This window comes from Elaeis guineensis, chromosome 2 (genome assembly GCF_000442705.2).
Source record: "Elaeis guineensis isolate ETL-2024a chromosome 2, EG11, whole genome shotgun sequence".
Taxonomy (NCBI): domain Eukaryota; kingdom Viridiplantae; phylum Streptophyta; class Magnoliopsida; order Arecales; family Arecaceae; genus Elaeis; species Elaeis guineensis.
The window spans coordinates 11,603,189-11,623,980 of NC_025994.2; the positions used below are offsets into that span (position 1 = coordinate 11,603,189).

Here is a 20,792-nt window from a genome sequence, read left to right on the forward strand (position 1 = left end):
ACGTGTGTTTGTTTATAAATATGCTTGAATGTATACGTGCAATAAGCCGGATTCTTTACATAGATTTGGGTCCGATCCACGCCCGGCTGGCACCGGATTTACGGGGCAGAATGGGAGTCCTAACATCCATTCTTTATGCCTGTAGCTGGGTGCTAGCATGCAAAATAGATCACCATAGTTAGCCTTTTCTTTGTGTGTGGGGTTGCTCCCATTCCCGTACGCATGCATGGAGCCCAATGATTCATGGAGGACCCGATATGATGCCCACAAACGTGCACCCACATATAGATTTAGTTTTCTTCAACCGCAAGCCCAAAAGATGAAAGTTTTGAAAGCGACCACAGTGTGAATACCACAAAAAGTGAATGATGAACCCATTGCGTTGCACTAGTCATAAAAAGTAGAAATTTATCGGTGCAATGTTGGTACCGGATGTAACGTGCGTTTAAACAGATCAACACATTTTCCGTGTCGGTGATAGCCCGATGACTTCCCATCTCCATATTAAAAATAAAAATTAAATAATATGGCAGTCTTTAATCCTTTATGGCTGGACGTTTGGAAAAAAATAAAAAATAAAAAGATTCGTTCTTAAATGATAACGATGATGCATCCGTATCTCAGATATTTAAATCAGATATTTAAAGATATTTTTATGTTTAGCAATGATTAAGGATAAAATAGATTCAATATTATTTATTCCGATCTATATTTCAAATCTATGTGTATATGGTAGAAATTTGAATATCTAACTAATATTCATATTTGTGATTTATGTTCCAAATCTATGTGTATATGGTAGAAATTTGAATATCTAACTAATATTCATATTTGTTAAAAAAATAGATATAAAAATGAATAGGTAATTATCTGATTCGTATTTAAATATTTAATTTTATTTATAATTTTATTTAATTTTATATAATAATTATAATTTTTTTAAAAAATAAATAATCATATTAATATACTACTAATTTAATTTATTATTTATTTAATAAATATTTTTGATTTTATAATTATAAAATTTAATCATCAATCTGATTTATATCTATATATATATATATATATTTGATTTATAGCTGTATCAATTTAAAATAAATATTAATATGGATACCGGTATCCTCCCACTGATTGATGCGTCCATCCCAAGACAATGTAAGCTGTCGGTTTAGACAAAAAAAAAAAAAAAAAAAGAAAAAAAAAAAGGCTAAGATCACTGGACACGTAGTAGCCCACACACGAAGGCATCTACATTCCAGGAACAAAAATCTAAAGAGCAGATCTGGTGGTCTGTCCCCGGTGCCACTCTCAATGTCATGCAGGGGCCCATGGCCTTGCACTCTCGGACGTTCCTGGAAGCCTCTGGACTCCTGAGGGAGGTGGCAGTGCCCCCTTCCTTGTCTACCACGTCTCCAATGATGCCACCACCTTAATATCTTGTATGGCCCTCAACCACTATCCACCATTTTAGGGTGGCAGCGATACCGACGGCTCTCAAGAAGTTTAAGCGACGTAGGCCCCACCTTGTCATGCATGCACAAAGAGCCATTAGAAATGAGACTAAGCGTTGTCACGTTCTTTTAAAAGAAAATTATATCTGTGCTTTCTTTGATTATTTTTCTCTCTTTTTATAGCTTTTTGTGGCATCCTATTCCTTAATAGCAGCACTTTGATTCTTTTTCTCTCTTTTTCTAGCTTTTTGTGGCATCTTATTCCTTAATAGCGGCACTTTGGTTCTTTTTCGGATAACCACAAAGATTCTATATTCTTTTAAGCTAGATCATGCATAATATTCTCCCACCACTTGGACCTTTTATTTATTTATTTTTGATGATGAGGTGTAAGGTGAGAAAGGATCTCAATGAAAGTCCAGAAAAAATTTGTAGGCTAAAATACCCGAGTTTCTTAAAGAATATAATTTTGCAAAAATGATTGGAACTGGTGATCCAATTGATATTTATGGCTTCGTTCACCCCTGAGTAAATATAGTTGAACAATTGAACTGGGTCAGTTTCAGGAGAAGTTCTAGTCCTTGTCAGCCTTCAATGTGAGCATGAATTTTCCATGGTTGTCTCCATCATATTAAGCAAGAGAAAGCAACATTTTTATCCCCACTTCAGCTCCTAGGTATGGTTATTTGTAGGCTAGTACATGGGTCTCTTTTGTCACCCATGTACCCCACTAGTCCTCGACAGCCACAAGGATTGGTGCACACCACTCTTAATTAAGCAAGGAAAAATATGAGAAAATCAAATTTATAATTATTATTATATCTTCAAATGACTATGCATTCTAACCAATTTGATCCAAATTTCCTTGGGTTATTACCTTCACACAAGGGATTTGTTTATTATAATCCTTCCTTTAATCATCATCCACATTTTGCATGATGCAATCTCTTCTTTTGCATGACACATGAATCTCTCCCCTCACCATGAAAATTATATGTGCAACATTTTCACATTTGACTTTTCTCAAAAGCAAAAGGAGATCTTCATGTTCAACATTTTCTCATATTTTATTGGTATGTGTTGATATGATAATACTTGAAATCTCATCCTTTTTATCCCAGCTGATATAAGCAACATAATTAAATATACATTGATCGAAACTTGTGGTGCTTTTTTATTATCTTGGCTAAGATCTTGGCCTTTTCAAAATTTTTCTCACCTTTTTTTATGGAAAAATTGTATGCCACTTATTGCCAATGATGGATATCTTAATGTGAAAAAATATATATTTCATAATGCTGCTCATATGCACATGAAAAATTATCTTCATCTGCAAATATTTTAATGATAACTAAACAATCAGCGCAGACTAATATATAATTCCCATTAGTGGCGGCAAATCTTGCATTATACGATAAATATGTTATCTGAAGTGCTTTGTGCAAAATATGAAAAAATCACTTATTCTCTGCATACTCTTCGGATCCAAAACCCTCCCAACTCTCTAATCAATAATAAATAAGGGCTATGAAAGTAGAAGCCCTTCTAATTCCTTTAGATGTAATTGGTATATATTTTTTTTAAAAAAATATATTTTTTGAAGCCATTTAGTATCAATTATTACATTGAAGTTAGTTTATTTTAGTTTTTTATTTTGCAAACGGTACATATCATCCCAAGAGAGTGAGCTTGTCCACCCCTCAACTTTGCTACCTCTTTGCAACAAAATTATTTCATGGCATTTTCTACACAATTTCAGGTAATATCTCTCCATTTTCTCCAACAATTTGAGATGATTTTCTTATGGAGAGTACAAATGCATACTTGGAGAATATTAATGTTGTACAAAACTCCACTAGAATTGGTGACATTGTTTCAATAGTACTAATTTTAAGAGGTGGAGACAAAAGACTATTTTATCTGACATCATTGAACGTTGCCTATGTTCTAATTGAAAAGAATCCTAAGTAAAAGAAACTAAAAATATATCTGAAGAAGAGCTTTCTCAACATGAGATAGAGGTGAAAAAGTGGGAAAATGGTCATCTGTACCATAGAAATTATTGGCTTAATTGTCTCTTTGATGAGCTTTAAGTTATCATAACCAATTTTACTCTTCTACAATGAAAATATGGAAAACTCTACACCAAAAATATGAGACTAAAGAAGTGAGATTTAAGAAGCATGCTTGCAGGCATTTCTTTAGATTTCATATGGTGGAAGCCAAAACCATGGTAGAACATAAATGATCTCCAAATAATCACAGATAAACTTCATTTTAAAAGGATTTGTGTGGATGAATAATGTCAGCTTCAGCCATCACTGACAAACTACCTAAATTCTAGAAGGAATTTGCCCAAGTCATAAGGTACAAACAAAAGGAACTTTCTATTGAAGCACTCATTACCCATTTGAGAGTGGAGGAAGAAGCACTAAATCAAGACAATTAGTGGAACTCAATAGCTACAATGGGACTAAAGTAAATTTAATGATCAAAAATAGAAATATGCCAAAAGCCCACGTAGAAAATAATGCCCATATGAGGTCTAAAAGAAAGTATGAAATGAAGGCCAAATGGAAAACAATCTCCCTCAAACCAAGAATCAAGGACCCCACTCTATGCAACCACCAAATAATGGCAACTACTCAAATAATAAAAATAAGGGTTAATTATGCTTTTGGTCCTTCAAGTTTAGATTGAGTTTTGAATAAGTCTATAAACTTCAAAAAAACTCAAATTTGGTCCATATTCTCTCTCAACCATTTTAATGTAGCCATTCTCCTAGATTTTGGCCTCCTTCTCTCATCAAAATTTCCGTTGACATTGACCGATGATTACGTGGCTGATTGTATGGCTAAAATTGCTTAGATGGATGATTATGTGATAGATTGATGATAATATGGCACACAGATGATGATGTGGCATAACAGTTAAAATTTTTTTATTTCGATGATGTAGTATATGGATGGTGACATGATATATCAACGACGATATAGCATATATTGTAAATTTTTTAATGATGCTCATGGAGTAATATATTTGTATATCGATGATCCTTTAATTTTTGTCTCTAACTTAGAAATTGTAAATGCTACAAAATTATTACTTAGAAGTAATTTTGATATGAAAGATATAGAAGAGATAGATGTGATATTCGGCATGAGAATTAGTCAAATCTCCAATGGAATATTTATTGACGAATGTTATTGCATAGAAAAAATCTTGAAGAATATGAATTTTTTGATTGTAAACTAGTGAGCACTCCTTTTGACCCTAACATGCATTTATTTCCTGCAAAATAAGAAAATAATATTTATAATCAAAAGGAGTATGTTAGCATTTGTTGGTAATCTTAGATAATGCACAAATTGTATTAAAGCTGATATTGCCTATGTTAACGTTGTGGGAGTGCTAGAAAGGTTCACTAGTAAATCAAGTGTTAAGCATTGGAGTACTACAACTCATTTAATGGAATACATGAAAATAACTGTGCACTATAGTTTGTTATACCAAAGATATCCCACTATGCTTGAATGGTAACAATTATGCTAATGGAAATACCTCGCAGGTGATTATCTATATACCACTGACTATGTTTTCACTTTGAATGATGGAGCAATAGGATGGAATCAGAGAAACAATAATTATTATTAAATCCACCATAGAGGCAGAATTAATAGCCTTAGCCTTAGTCAATGAAGAAGTGGGTTGGTTACGTGATCTTTTATCTAAAATCCCATTGTGGAAAATTACCTCCTGTTTTAATTTATTGTGATAGCACCACTGCTATTGGAAGAGTGCACAGTAAATATTATAATAGAAAGTCCAGACCTATTAGAAGCAAACACAATATTATATATGAGATCCTTATATACATAATAGTTCAATAAATGTTGACTATATTCGAACAAAAGATAATTTTATAAATTTGTTTACAAAAGCTCTAACCCAAGAAAAGATCTAGACAACATCCAGCGGGATGGAAATTAAATCTAAAGAGTAATAAATTATCCCTAAAGAAATCCGACCTAGGGGCTGAAGATCCCAAAAATTAGATTTAAAGATGTTGAAAAAAATATCTTGAGATTTGATCCACAATAAATCCAGAACGAGGTCCAGGATGACGAACGGAGTCCAACAAGCTCAAAAACAGCTCAAATAGAGTTCAAACGAAAGAGATACACGTAAGAGAAGACCGAAGCAGATGTACGGTCTATGGGCTATCGGAGGGGGCCCACAGATGGCGCAGGCTGGCCGTGGAGTGGGCCAGACCTGGTGACGGAGCAAGTGCGCAGCCTACGCGGAGACGAGGCCCAGTGCACGGGCGCAGGTGGGTTGGCTGCGGGTGACGCTCAGTGGGTGCGCGCGGGGCGCGACCCATGTCTTAGCACGGTCCATCATAGGCCGTCGATCCACGAGAGGAGGCATGGACCACGAGAATATTTTCCAAGTGATTCTTGCGGTCCACCATGGATCGAGCGGGCTTGATCAGCATAGTCTAGGTATTTGATCAGACGGCAGAGGTATTATTAGAGTCCTGATTCAACCCTATTTTCAATACAGATCTGGATTGAGGCCTTTAAAAGGTGCTGTGATAGCAGAGGAGCGAACTGTGGTAGCAGTGGCGGTGTGGTTCGGCAGAGACCTGGGTGTAGCACCGAGAGAGGGAGTTCGGTAGTAGCAGCAGTAGACTCTGGAGAGGCGCTAGTAGAGAGCAGAAGCAGGAGCTTCAGGTAAACTGTCAGGCAGCAGACAACGGTCGTTTCAGAAGTTCAAGGGATCTCTTATAGAGAGAGAATTTTTGTGAGGCAGAGCTTCTTGTTGAGAAAGAGAGGGATTGGTGTATGATGGTTGATGGTGTGATCTCCTCTTATAAATTTTTTCTTTTCTCATAGTGAAGCTTGCATGTCTCATGGAGACGAATTTTTTGGCTGATCCACGGATTTGATTGTGTTTCATTTCTTCTTTCTTCTTGCTGTAATGTGTGGTACCGGATCCTGCATAATAAAAGAGAAGAATGAGTTATAAAATGCTTGATTGCATGAAAAATTTTCATTATTTGGACCATTTCTATGGTGTGAGTGCAAGCATCCCATAATGTAAATAAAAGTTGAGTTTTTATTAAAACTCTTAACGCAATTTATAGCTCTTATGAATGGGATGTCAGGGTTACTAGAGTATCCTTGATAGACCCATCCATATGAGCATGGAAGTCCGGCCACTTCCTATGAAAATTGATCTAATTCTTTAAATCGCTCATGAAAGTTAAAATAGCACAAAGCTGTAATGTTTAGCTTTGAAGCTCATTACAAACTGCCTAAATATTATGTGTGAAGCAATGACATTTCTCCCAAAAAGTAGTCATCGTTCAAGATATTATTCACTATTGTCTCTGGAGCAACACTGCTAAAATACTAAGAAGAGTTTCAAGCTATTGATGCCTTTATTATGCATGATATTCTATCCTTATCTAGAAACATATATATATATATATATATATATATATATATATATATATATATATATATATATATATATATATATATGTTTGTTGTCTATATTTTATAAAAATAAGTGGGGGTTGTTGGTATATTTTTATAAAAAATGAATTTTTTTGGCAACCCATTTTGTATTAGTTATTACACTGAAGTTGATTCATTTTAGTTTTAAAATTGAATTTGAAAAACTACAGCCATTAAAGTAAAATGATTTTGGTTTTATATTTTTAAAAATTTTATTTGTCAAGGGTTATAAATTTGATCTTTGGTCATTAAAGAAGAATGATTTCAATTTTGTGTTTCTAGAAATCTTATTCATTGACTGGTATATGCATGTTAATTTGGCTCGCATGGGGCAGGATGTTGCAATCTCAAGTTTGAACAATCAAATTAGTACATTGAAACTTATTTAATTAAGGACTCATTTAGTTTACAGAAAGTGAAGAGGGGGGGGGAGAGAGAAGGGAGGTCTCTCATTTGATTACAGTTTTAAGATAAGAGACAAGAAAAAAATCTCTTTCTATGGAAAGACACTTTTCATATTTCATAAAAAGTGAAAATCCATGGATAAGATGGGTTTTAAAACTTCCCATGTAATAAAATTGATGGTATTTTTTTCTTTCAAAAAATATCATTTTAAAACCTATGACTAGGATTTTGTAAAATATCAATGGATAGTTAAGATGAAATACTGAATAGTGATATATACCAAGATCTCCATTTTATTCATTTATTCTAATATTTATATGAATATAATATAATATTCATTATATTTTAATATTTATACTAATATAATATTTTTATTAATATTAATATATATTAGTATTATATTAATACAATAAACTATTATGATATAATTTTATATTATAATATATTTATAATATATTTATATTAATATAAATATAATATTATAAAGTTTGGGAGCAAAAATTTTGCTACGGTGTTTCTTTATAATATTTTATTATAAAGATATTTTATATATTACATATTATTATTTTTTATATATAATTTTTTAAAAATAATATTTTTTTTTCTTCTTCCTTCCTCTACGTGCAGCTCCTTCATGCCCCACTCCTCTAGGTGCCACCCATGGCTCCTCCACACCCACCCCAACCCCCCCCCCGCCCACTGGTCCTTCGCCCTCGTCTCCATCCTTCTAATGCCAATAGCTCCTCTACATCCCCACCCCTAACCTTGTGCTCGTAGCTCCTCTGCACCACTCTCGCCCACCCGCACGCCTAGGGTCCCACCCCTCTGATGGTGCTCGCCACTACTCTGTGCTGCCCACCCCCCAGCGGCTGTGCCTCACCCCTCAGGCACTCGCCGCTGCTTTGCACCCCCCCACCGGCTTGTGGCTAGGTGCCCGCGGCTACTCTGTGTCCTCTTGGGATGACTTGTAGCTTTTTCGTGCCATTGTCTCTCCAGTGCACACCCACGATTCCCACTCACCCCCTACCAACCACCTGTAGCTGCTCCGTATCACCACCCCTATCGGCGTGCACCCACAGTTCCCACCCACCCCCACCCCCCTCCCAACGATCCTTTGTGCCACTGTCCCTCCCGATGTGCACCCATGGTTCCCAACCCCTACTGATGGTCTGCGGCTGCTCTACACCACCATCCCTCCCGATGCGCATCCATAGTTGATGGTTCCCACCCACCCCCCATCCTCTGCTAGTGGCCCGTGGCTGCTTCACGCCACCATCCCTCCACCCCACCCCCCACCAGTGACACGCAGCTGCTTCGTGCCATCGCCCCTCCCGATGCACACCCACGATTCCCACCTCCCCTCGGCCTTCAATAGCCCATGAAGAAAGCTTCTAAAAAAAATAATTTAATATGATATAAAACAATTCTAATCTTTGAAATATTTACCGCATCAGCCATGTATATTATGACTTAGCCAATTGAAATTTGAATGGTTCATATTTAATCCGATGATTAGAAATAAATAAACAGTAAAAAAATTAAGATATCTTTTGAAACACGATAGTAAAATCCTTAGGACTAAAAAAATATGCTCTTGCCACTGCCTCTCCCAATGCACACCTGCTGTTTCCACCTCCCCCCGACCTTCGATAGCCCATGAAGAAAGCTTCTAAAAAATTAATTTAATATAATATAAAATAATTTTAATCTTTAAAATATTTACTGCACCAGTCATGCATATTGAAACTTAGTAAGTTGAAATCTGAATAATCTATATTTAATTCGATGATCAAAAATAAATAAATAGTAAAAAGACTAAGATATCTTTGGAAGTACTATAGCAAAATTTTTAGGACTAAAAAAATATAGTCTTGATTTATTAAGGATATAATAGATATTCTAGATAATTTTCTAACAAAAATGGTTGCCTAATCAAACATAAGTTATTTTATAATAAATTATTTTTTTATGATCAATTAAATATATCAAAATTTTATTTTTAATTTTAAAAATAATTATTTAAAAAATTATAAAAAAATTATTTTCACGAATCAGACGAGTCCTAAAACTCTTTCTATCAACCTGCAAACAGAGCAAGGCCTAAACAGAAAAAAAAAAATATTTTTTACTTATTATTCTCTCTCATATTATTTATAATTTTTATTATTTTCTAATTAATAATAATATATATATTTTTTAATATATATATTATACTATCCTGTGTATCCTCTAAAGAAAGCAACTTGGTCCTGGACATATTATACTATCTTGCGTATCTTTGACTCCTCTCCGCCAACTTCCCTAGGTAAAATTGTTTTATCGTATTTGTAAACATAATTTTAGATAATATTTCTTTTTATTTTTCTTCGACATCCATGGACCCTACATGAACCGCTCAATCCAACGGTTGCTACCGAACGGAGTCCTCGTAATTACCATTCCAGTCAAATCGCCACCCGTCGCTTACCTGCTCCATCACTGCCCTGGCCACTCCAGCTGGCCGTCGTTCCCGTTGGAGAAACCCTCTCTCGTGGTCCGAGAACAGTGCAATACGCCACCTTCAACCCCCCTCCTTCTCCTTCGATCCGATCGTCAGGAAAAGAGGGTCTAAAAAAGAAGAAGGAAAAAAAAAATGAAGACAATATCATCCTAATTTTTTAGATTCCTTTATATATATATATTTGAAAATTTTCATCCAATCTTGTTAGATTTCAGCTCCCTCTGCCACATACAAAAAGAGAAAATTAGGAAAAAAGAAATAAAATACTCCGTACCTTTTTTGCTTCTTTATAAAATAAACAACCAAAGAGGTCTCATTTATTCTTGCCGGGTTTGTTCGTGGAGAAGCCACAAAGAAGTCTTTGCTTTGCTTTGCTTCTATATTGGGAGGGAGGAAAGCAAGAACAACAAGAAGAAGAGGAGAAAAGGTGGTGGTGTTTTAAGTAGCTGATTTGGATGGCCGTGGAATACCATTGCTGCGAGGGCCGGTTCTTTCTGCACATAGTGATCATTGTGCTGCTGGTGCTCTTCGCCGGGCTCATGTCGGGCCTCACCCTGGGGTTGATGTCGCTTAGCCTTGTCGATCTCGAAGTCCTCGCCAAGTCCGGCACGCCTCAGGACCGCAAGCATGCCGGTATGTCCGCAACTTTTAATTACTTTTAACGAAATTGAATTATTGAGCCCAAGATTGATATGGATAGAGGAAAAGCTTTGTTGAGAGTGGCTAAAAATTTTATTTTAAAAATTCAGTTGAGTTATAAAGAAATCTTTTTTAGGAAAAAATAAGTTAGAGGAGGAAAGAATATATGCAGTTCCAAAGCATATAAATGCAATGAGGAGGGACTGAAATGAAAAGAAAAGGGAAAACAAAATGGTTTCCTAGTTGATTCATGTGAGCCCATACTTGTTAACTTCCTTTTTTCTTGCCTTTTCAAATTGTATCACTAATCTTGAAGGAAGCAACTGATGTTTAAATTCAAGCTCAAGCATCAATAGTTCAATTTTATATCTATGATAAAGATCACTATTTTACTTTGTAATTCAGAATAAGTTCTGTTTTATTATGGTATATAGGAGAGGGTAAATGCTGATATCATGGGATTGTACTGGTTATTCTTGGCAGCCAAGATATTGCCTGTTGTGCAGAGACAGCATTTGTTGTTGTGCACTCTTCTTACATGCAATGCTGCAGCCATGGAGGTAAATTTTTTTTGGATATTTTCCAGTTAGTCATCTTATGACATGATAATGGAACACTTTTTTCACATATATAAGCTTGTTTTCTTTGCTTCAGGCTCTCCCCATTTTTCTTGACAGTTTGGTCACAGCATGGGGTGCTATCTTGATCTCGGTGACATTGATACTTCTGTTTGGTGAGGTGAGCTTTTGCACATCTGAAGGTCCATTTTTCCTCTGTTTTTCAATTACAAAGAGCACTTAGAAATTTGTACCATTAAAAAAAAAAAAAAAAAAAGAGGAGCACTTAGAAATGCTATCTAGTCCCTTTAACTGCCTTCATGTGTGCCAACAGATTATCCCACAGTCTGTGTGCTCTCGACATGGGTTAGCTATTGGAGCAGCAGTTGCACCGGTTGTCCGTGTGCTTGTGTGGATCTGCTTTCCTGTGGCATATCCAATTAGCAAGGTAGTAATCTGTTAGGTGCCTGTTATTGTATTGTAACGTATCTGAAAATTCTTTGTGGCTCTCTTTCTTTGTGCTTTAGATATTCCAATATGTAGTTGTTAATATCATTTATGGTCTTAAGTTTTCAGTTGTTGGACTTTTTGTTGGGAGAAGGACATGTAGCTCTTTTCCGCAGAGCTGAGCTGAAAACTCTTGTTACTTTACATGGGAATGAGGTAACTTTCTCAGTGTATTCAAATTGTAGATGATGTCGTTCTGCATTTTGCATCTTGTTCTCATGTAATGTCATAATCTAAAAGCTGGTTTAATTTGCCATGCAGAGCTATTGCTGCATCACCCTTGACATTTATTTATTTTGTATACTGATATTATTATATGGAAATCCGAGGTTGAATGCTTCTTATGAGGCATTTATAGATTTTCTTTTTTTCTCTTCAAATGAAGGATTCGCTTTTCATTCATGACATCTAGCCTCAGATACCACATTGATGAGCATGGAGATTGATGAAGGGTATAAAATATCTTAATTGAATAATAGGGGGACTGATCAACAAATAAGTGCTAGAAAATTGTTTATCCAATATGATGATGCCAACAGGAGCTAGGAGAACATCAATTGGTTCGTTGGAAAGAACATTTGCTGGAACATCAGTAAGCTCCCAAGGAAAGTTCTTCAAGTGGGTATACAGATTATGTTGATGAGGTGCAAAGCAATGTTTTCAACAGGGCTGCTGTCTTGCCTAGGTTTGTGATATGATGTTTCCCAACATATTTGTGGTGGATGAGATTGATTTATGAATATGAAATACGGTCAAGTGGGTTCTGCCCATCACTTACAGCATCTTGATTGATATGCTATTTTTCATTTTCCTAGGATTACAACTATTTTTAAATGTTTTCTTGTAGTAGATAATTTTTGGGTTTTATTATTTTTTTGGGCTACCTTAACTTCTAATATTTACTTAGCTATAGGCATTAAATGCTTCTTGACTGCCTGTTTATTGTACATCTACAGCAAACAGTCTTTAGCTGCAAGCTATATCAAGAGTGCATAGTGATTACAACATTCTGTCGAACATTATAGTCAGGTGTCACATGGGATGTTTGATGCAGGCACCAAATGGTAGGTGGACTCAAATAGGAAATTTTGTTAGGCAGTTGCTGTTTTGAATGGTGTAGTTATATTGCAATCTCATAACAGGGTGGAGATTTGAGGGGCTAGTGTTGGCCTAGGTTTTGATTCTAGAGCTGCAGGAGTTCAGATTGCAACTTCTAAAGTAGGCCATGACAATGTGAATTATGGTGCTTCAGTGTCCAATGGAATCTCGAGTTGGGATAATTTCCCAAACTATATAGTCATATTATTGTAACTTTTAGATGTTTGGATGGATTTTGCCTATTGTAGACAAGGTTTAGGCAATATTTTCATGTATGAGACGAAACGTTAACCATTGCATATCTTGTTATTTAGCATCATCAGAAGTTGATAGTTTTTCCTATCCTGTGGGCAGGCTGGGAAAGGGGGAGAACTGACCCATGATGAAACGACTATCATTGCTGGAGCACTTGAACTTAGTGAGAAAAAAGCCAAAGATGCCATGACTCCTCTATCTCAAACCTTTGCAATTGATATCAATGAAAAACTTGATAGGTTTTTATCCTTTCTCATTGATAGTTAAAAACATGTATCATCCCTTCTCTGTAATATGTTGAAACTTCTGTTGTTTGTAACTTGTTGTGCAGGAATTTGATGCAGTTGATTATGAATAAGGGGCATAGCAGAGTGCCAGTTTACTATGAAAAACCAACAAACATAATTGGTCTCATCCTGGTAATGCCCTTTTTTTATTTGTGTGTGGGCTGATGTAATATGTATGCAATTGTTCATGACAACATATGCAATATATACCACTGAACTTCCGAGTACTAGTGAATAGTATCAAAGGTTTGATGATTTGAATCTGTAACGTTTAGTAACATTTATGTTATCAAAAGCAAATTTTATAGATATAGCAATGAAACACATACATAATTTTAACTATTTTTAGCAAGGTTTTAAATCTTGTGGGATGGGACTGATCCGGTTTTTCCATAGAACAAAATGCGCCGATGTCTCGACCATCTCGACACTTGGAATTGAGGATGTCTCAAGATGTGTTGACTAAGACAATGGTATGATGGTCTTGTCCCGATACTTAGGATGGTACCCCATTCCAGTGTCCTACGGGACATCCCGTCAAGATTTGAATCCTTGAATTTTAGTGCCAAATCAACTTATTTACCTACTATAGCAGCTTAGTCTACATATGGACACACTAAAACATGAATATCATATGTTCTGCTTTCTGATTGTTATTCAATGTAAATATGCTACATTTCAGTATATTTCATTCTAAGCACACTAGAAATCATATGGTTCAATACATTGTGTAAATATAAGATGATTCATACTCTTAGTTAGAGAGTGGTGTATTTTATTGTAAATCATATTATGCAGCAACAAGCTAATGGTATACTCCAAGATAAGAGTAGGAAAGAACCTTCTAGTAATTAAGGATTGGTTGTTGAAGTGATGGAGGTGCTAAAGGTCAATTAAGTGGATAAGGATTTCTTCTTTTTTTTTTTGGTTTTTTTGTTTTGTTTTTTTTTTTTTTTTTTTGGGGGGGGGGGGGGGGGGGGGTGGGGGGGGCAATTCTTGCACAAAATGAGGAGTATTCTGGAATTTCTGTTCAATTTGACAGAATTAAGGTTAACTTTCGAATGGTAGACTTTAAGCTTATGTAGGATGTAGAGTGCCTTGGGGCTTAAAATTCTAGCCTTAAATTAAAACCTTATAATAGCATAGGCAGATGTATGGATCTCTGAAAATTCTAGTAAATTAACCCGACCAACAGAAATTTGAATAAAATGGAAGCTTGTAAGGGAGGGTTGTCTCAGGTTAGAAATTTTAGGATCTAAGCATTATTCAGTGTTTCAACTGCTTTTTGTGAATGGTTAAGCTGATAAAGATACTAAATGGATAATAAGGATAATACTAACCAGCAGAAGAGGATAAAGATAACCTTGGTAGAATCTTCCAACTATTGTAGAAATCAGCATGCAAGGGTTAAAAAGTCAACACCTTCAATCATGGGCTCATTGCCATGGCGAAAGAAGGCTAAAGCTCACAAACCATGCTGCAAGTGTTCTTTTACTGGATAGGACGACCGCTATACAGTGCAAACTTAATAGAAGCTATCACATCTAAGCTATTCGATACAAACTAATTTGGGGGTCAGTTAACTGATAATGAGGCACATGTGACAGAAAGCCATATCAACAATTGGATATTTTGTATGAGCATTAGTCGATAAGTGGTTTACTGATTGACCATCAAATTGGCATAAGTTGGGCAATGGCAGCTTTCACCATCTCGTCACTGACCTTAAGTGATATTCTTTTACTTAATTTCAATGAGGAAATTACTTGTCACCAGCTGGTTGGACTACGTTAATGAACATCCAAATCTTTGGGAGTACCAGGGAGTGGGCAAGGGCTTAAACCTGGCACTTTGGGGGGGAAGCTCAACTTCGGTAACTGATTTCTACCATACTTCTACTCTTCTGGGCAGTCATATTCCCATAAAAATGGGCGTCTTTCGCAACTCTGGTGAAGGAGAGAGTTTTAGACTTTATACACTTGTCTGGTCCAATGCTGATTTGACCTAATTAGATCTGGAATCGCCAATTTTTTCTTGATGCTTACCTTGATTCAAAAATTAACCAAAACCAAATACTTGAGTAAATTATACAAATAATGTAATTTAGTATAATTGTAATCTTCAAAATTGTCGTCGCTTTATCAATTGATTTCTTATCCATTTACATATTTATGAACTAAATATTTAGTTTCTTCTGCAATAGACAAATGTGGCATGGCTTTTGAAGTGTCTCAGTGTCTGTATACATCTTGATGATGTTTCAAACAGTCAACATAATTACTTCTTTATACTTGTGCTAGTGTAAAGATGTGCAAATTTCAGCTCATGAAGCATTGAACATCTTTGCATGTGTGCACATAGTTCAGAATTTTTCTTTAAAGCATCTGCCTTGATATCATTTGCTCTTAGTATGAAGAGTTGACATTGGAAGACAATGCCATCATGGTTTAAGAAGGGTCATGAAAACAGGCGAGTATCATAATGTTGAACATGTCAGGGAACCCAAAGTTCAAGGTGATGAAAGTATACTGTGTTTTCAAATGGAAATTGTCACACAAGATAACATGCATTTGAAGTATTTGATGTAAGCACTAATAAGATCACATGTAGGTTTTAAATTGGTTGAGGGACTCTGTAAGGTTACAAATTACATAAAGTGTATACTATATAATAAATTTAACAAATACATCGAGCAACCATAATTGCTGTTTCTTAGTTCCTCCCAACTTAGCAAATAACAGTTTGGACATGTCCATTAATTCATGATGATTGGCTCATTTGGGAAGGTCTTGTTTCACAAATATATTAACTACATATTTTGTAGACTAAGCTGCAGTGTCTTAATATACTTAAATGCGTGATTCATCTTATGCTTCTGAAATGTCTTCATTATGTTGTAGGTGAAGAACTTATTGTCCATACACCCTGATGATGAGGTGCCAGTTAAGAGTGTCACAATTCGAAAGATTCCACGGTATGCAATATTTGGAGGGGGAAAAAATCTTTTTCACAGGACAACAATAATGTTCTATCCTTAAGTGTTAGAACTTAGCATTCATGCAATTTAACACTAGTATGTACAGTGGGATATAGTTAAGAAAATTAGGGCTTCTGGTCTCAACTGGAAAAGGATGATTGGCATTCTTTCCAAAATTCAGAACCATTGCAGCTTTTTCATGAATATTTTGACATTTAAAAAACGGCTGCAGATTATTTATGGAGTCTGTGATTATATCATGCTGATTTGGGAACTCTTATCAAGTTCCTTTAAAGTGAAAATGGAATGGAACTAGATGGCTCTTATCTTTTAAAACTACCTATTTGGATGAAGCAGCTATCAGGAGTTGGAACGACATGCTTGATTGGTGGTTTTCTGGGAAACTTGGCCTCTGTCTTGAATAGTTTAAGGCTGCAATGCTATTAGGTGACTCCAATTTGTCTTGGTTTTATCAATGTTTAATCTGATGGTAGAGAGCGTGCATTAAAAAAAAAAATCACACATGCTCATACATACATATCTATGTTGTAACTTGTGTGTATGTGGTCTTTGTTTTTTTTCCAGCATGTTCTCATCATCTCATGATGTGCTAGCACAATTCATATAATAAGAAGGTGCTCCCATCATCATACTTTTGGTTAAACATATTTCTATTCCCGATTCTAGCAACTGATATTTCATCATCTCATGAACATTGAAGAGTACCTATGTTAATGAAATATATTCTTCTTTGGGTTTTTTTGTGCTCTATTATCGAAGCTAGACAAGTTCACAATTTCTCCACTCACTTTGTAGTGGCATTATAACGTTAAAAAGAAGAAACAAGAAGAAATGGAACAAAATTAAACAAACAACTTTTTGAGCATACAAACAAACTAGGTAAAACAGTCATATCATCTCCGAAGGATCTGGTTTTTTGCAAGTGTCAAAAGCTCTCTAATCAGTAATTAAGGTTTAATTTTGCATGTCATATTGTTTCCATCAAGAAAAGAAACAAAATTGCATGTTACATGATGTCCATTTCCTGAAAGCACTTTGAATCCTGGATATATAATGCTAAGTATTACTCCTTTCTGCTGTTGTGCTGTACAAGTATAGGAGGCGGTAAGTGATTTACATGATATTTTACCTCAAAGTTTTACCATAAATGAGGTTGATATACTTAATAGCACAAAACTTCTGCTAGATTTAAATTGCTTCAAGATGTGTTGGTTCTGAAATAATTTTAATTGACTGTTGAATGTTGTTAGGGTTCTAGAAGACATGCCTCTGTATGATATTTTGAATGAGTTTCAGAAGGGTCACAGTCACATGGCAGTTGTCGTAAAGCGAAGAGTCGCAACAGAACAGCCTAGCAACATTGCAGATGGTGGTGAGCTCCAAATATAAGCTTTTGCATCCCTACAATCTGTTATTTATGAACTATTATTTTAGTTCTGATTTTTCTTTTCTTTTCTTTTCTTTCTTTCGCCCCTACCTACCATTCTTGGGTTGAAAATAGATTTGAAGCTGAATATTGATGGTGATAAGCCTAATGAAAGAAATGTGGAGAGTGCCAAGCAGCTACACAAGTGGAAGAGTCATCCTTCAACTTCACATAAGCTAAACAGGGGCAATAGTAGAGGTAGAAAATGGACCAGGGATGATTCAGCCAGTGTATTGCAAATTGATGATAAACCCCTGCCCATCATAAGTGAAGATGAAGAGGCTGTTGGGATAATAACAATGGAGGATGTTATTGAAGAGCTACTACAGGTAGTTCAAATGTTCTTGTTTGCTGAATAAAATTCAGCTAAGTTATTTTTGTGAGCAAATGTGGGAGACCTACCCACACTATGATTACTTAGGTGCAGATTCTTGGAATGCACTAGAATTCAGTTAATCGATCAACTGAAAATTTGTTACTTTTCTTCTTGATCTTTTGCTTCATCATTGATCAGAGGATGATTTTTTTTTTTCTTCCGATTCCCTGTTTCTTTTTCATTGCAGGAGGAGATATTTGATGAGACGGATTATCATGAGGATCGGCAGTGAAGTATCGGTTCAGACTTTGTGTTTCAATACAAGTTTCTTCAGATGAAAGTCAGATGTATACATGATATATTGCATAATCATCATATAAAGAACCATTTCTACATCAATTCCACCTGGTGAGCCAGAATTTTTTGTGTGGTGTGTTGTGTTGAAAATGTCCTATGTGTAAAGCTATGAGTGGATGCTAAGCCTTCATAGTTTGCAACATTTATAGATACAAGAGAGAGAAGTTCGTGGGTGGTTTGTATTTGCTTGCATATTAGATTCCAACTGGTAAGCAAAAGAGCAATTAATTTGTATTTACTGCCATCCATCTTGAATTAATTTGTATTTGTCTTAAAATTTGTATGATTTATTTGTTGAAAAATTTGGGAGGGAGATGGTTGGCATCAAGATTAAGATTTCAGATGGATGTGGGATGGAACATGGAGCCGTCTCATTGGGTGTGGGGGACTCCAAGTTTTGGTTCAGGTCTCCGGCATCAAGGCTTCATAAATGACATCACCTTCAAATGAATGGGATGAGTTTATCTGGGTATTCTTGAAATGGGCAGCACAGGAGCTTTACCACTGATTTGCTGGTACCTTCTGCAACCACCTTCAAATAAGTTTGAATCGAATTATCAAAAGAAAAAGGTTTGAATTCTATGTAGTGTCCCTCTTAGGAGCCCAGTATCTTTACTAGATTTCATAACGGAAATTTTAAGTTCTTGTATAACCCATAGCTAAAGATATTTGGTAAATTATTTATTTGTAATACAGTGAGTACCGATTTTTATGCGAAAAGTACTTATAATGCATTAGGATGCACAACCGTATATTATGTTGATACTGCATTTACTGTCTTAAGCTCTCTAGAATTTTAGTCCCAATTGAAACAATATAAGAACCAATAAAGAGGGTACCGATTGGCATGGTCGGTGAAATTATTAGGCGTTAAATTAATGAGCTATGTTTGGATTCCGATCTCACTTACATTGTGGTTAAGTTACATTTTATCCTAGTTGGAAAAAGAAAAAGACAAAAAAAAAAAAGAGAGGTGAAGAAAAAACAAAAAAGAAATGACATATTACATTAGAGTAGAAAATTTTCAATATTGTATAAATTGAACTACCAATAGATGTTCTAGTGGCTAAGATGTTCTAATATTGTCCATACACATAGGAGAGAAGAGAATAGAAAATCAAATTTTTTTGTTTGGATTGTTATTAACAAAGGAAATAAAAAAGGGAAGCAGGAGCTTCTCTTAACCCACCTTTTTAGTCTCTTTGAAACTGGAGAACCATGGAGATGAGAAAACCCCTTGCCTTTGTCTTCTTCTCTTATGTCTGTGGTTCACTTCTCTTTTTTTTTTTTTCTTCTTTTGCATGCTTGCTTTCTTTTCTCTCTCTTTTTGATTACTTGAATCTCCTCAGCTATATATATATATTTTTGATACAAATGGGTGATCACACCAATTTAGTGCGAGAGCAGCCGCAAAGGTCAAGATACATAAAATTCCACAAAATCAGTGGGCAGTCATCACCTTGTCTTTATAGTCAATCGTCGGAATGCTCAGCAATAAAAGCCGCCACCCAATTTGCTGCAGTGTTCACCTCTCGATAGATATATCGGACTCGCACTGCAGCAGATTGGTGAAGACAGATCCAGACATCCCAAATAAGTGGATGACCCTTGAGCTATCTGACGTCTCCCTGAATCCACAAAATAACGATAGCAAAGTCACCTTCCAAAAAAATCCTCTCTATATGAAACTGCTGCCTAGCAAAAGTGATGCCAGCCCAAGCGACGTGAAGCTCTGCCATCAGAATCGAAGGTTCGAAAAGATGAGACCCATCGGTCACCAAAAGTCTCCCATTCAAGCCGTGAATGACAAAGCCCGCTCCACCACTCCCGTTCCTGATACTGCCATTAAAATTAATCTTGACAAACCCTAGGGGAGGAGGCTCCCAAGAAATGGATAGGATCTTGCAGGTCGCTGTCGGGGTAGCCAGAGAGCTCCAGAGATCAGAGATGTCAAGGGACGGAATAGTAATATCAAACTAGCAATATTTCTGAGCCAAACAAACTGCTCTCTTCAGCAACCGACGAGCAAGAATGACCTCATCGTCAAAAACGAGGTTGTTTCTAAATAGTCAAATCTGATAAGCAATATAAACCATCCGTCCACTAACCATAGACATCTTGTCAGTCACACTTTGACAGATGAAGTCAAGGAAGGATACTAACTATGGCTTAGTGCTCATCTTCCGTGGATAGCTGCCTATCTGTCTTCAAATGATCCTTACCCTAGAGCATCGTAGGACTGCATACTCCGTAGACTCGTCTTCTATGTCACAAACTGGGCACAAGGTCGGACTCAGCTATCTTTTCAAATATGATGCAAGAAGATAGACTAACAATGTATATATATAAGAAAGTATAGAAGAATATGATTTTATTCAATAAATGAATTCAGATTATTAAATGTTGCATACATTTTGCTTTCTCTCCCTCAGCCACTGGTAAAAGCAGAATTAGTTGTAGCTTTGTTGATAGAT

At 35.8% G+C, this 20,792-nt stretch overlaps 1 protein-coding gene and 1 long non-coding RNA gene across 3 annotated transcripts; both read left to right on the top strand.

Moving 5' to 3' along the window:
- The first annotated feature begins 9,858 nt into the window (after window positions 1-9,858).
- LOC105061243 (DUF21 domain-containing protein At2g14520) lies at window positions 9,859-18,595 on the top strand. 2 transcript variants are annotated; one of them, XM_010945232.3, is made up of 11 exons: window positions 9,859-10,511; window positions 11,001-11,077; window positions 11,172-11,255; window positions 11,409-11,522; window positions 11,651-11,737; window positions 13,034-13,173; window positions 13,266-13,353; window positions 16,122-16,195; window positions 17,470-17,591; window positions 17,721-17,974; window positions 18,209-18,595. In XM_010945232.3, exons 1-11 carry the CDS (start codon window positions 10,334-10,336, stop codon window positions 18,251-18,253), a joined length of 1,263 nt encoding a protein of 420 aa, XP_010943534.1. In that variant the 5' UTR covers window positions 9,859-10,333; the 3' UTR covers window positions 18,254-18,595. The 2 variants fall into 2 exon arrangements, with proteins under 2 accessions (XP_010943534.1, XP_073107664.1); XM_073251563.1 differs by having other exon boundaries at window positions 10,372-10,511; window positions 10,952-11,077.
- Window positions 11,744-13,027, top strand: LOC140855567 (uncharacterized). Its single transcript, XR_012138492.1, has 3 exons — window positions 11,744-12,266; window positions 12,538-12,645; window positions 12,724-13,027. It is a non-coding gene; the product is annotated as an uncharacterized lncRNA (long non-coding RNA).
- Window positions 18,596-20,792: the final 2,197 nt, after the last annotated feature.

What these genes read in the sequence shown, in the direction of transcription:
- LOC105061243 (XM_010945232.3), top strand. Translation starts at nt 10,334, where the DNA reads ATGGCCGTGGAATACCATTGCTGCGAGGGCCGGTTCTTTCTGCACATA. An exon ending in GCAATGCTGCAGCCATGGAG is followed by an intron (nt 11,078 to 11,171) that starts GTAAATTTTTTT and finishes TCTTTGCTTCAG; the next exon opens with GCTCTCCCCATTTTTCTTGA. An exon ending in TGGCATATCCAATTAGCAAG is followed by an intron (nt 11,523 to 11,650) that starts GTAGTAATCTGT and finishes TTAAGTTTTCAG; the next exon opens with TTGTTGGACTTTTTGTTGGG.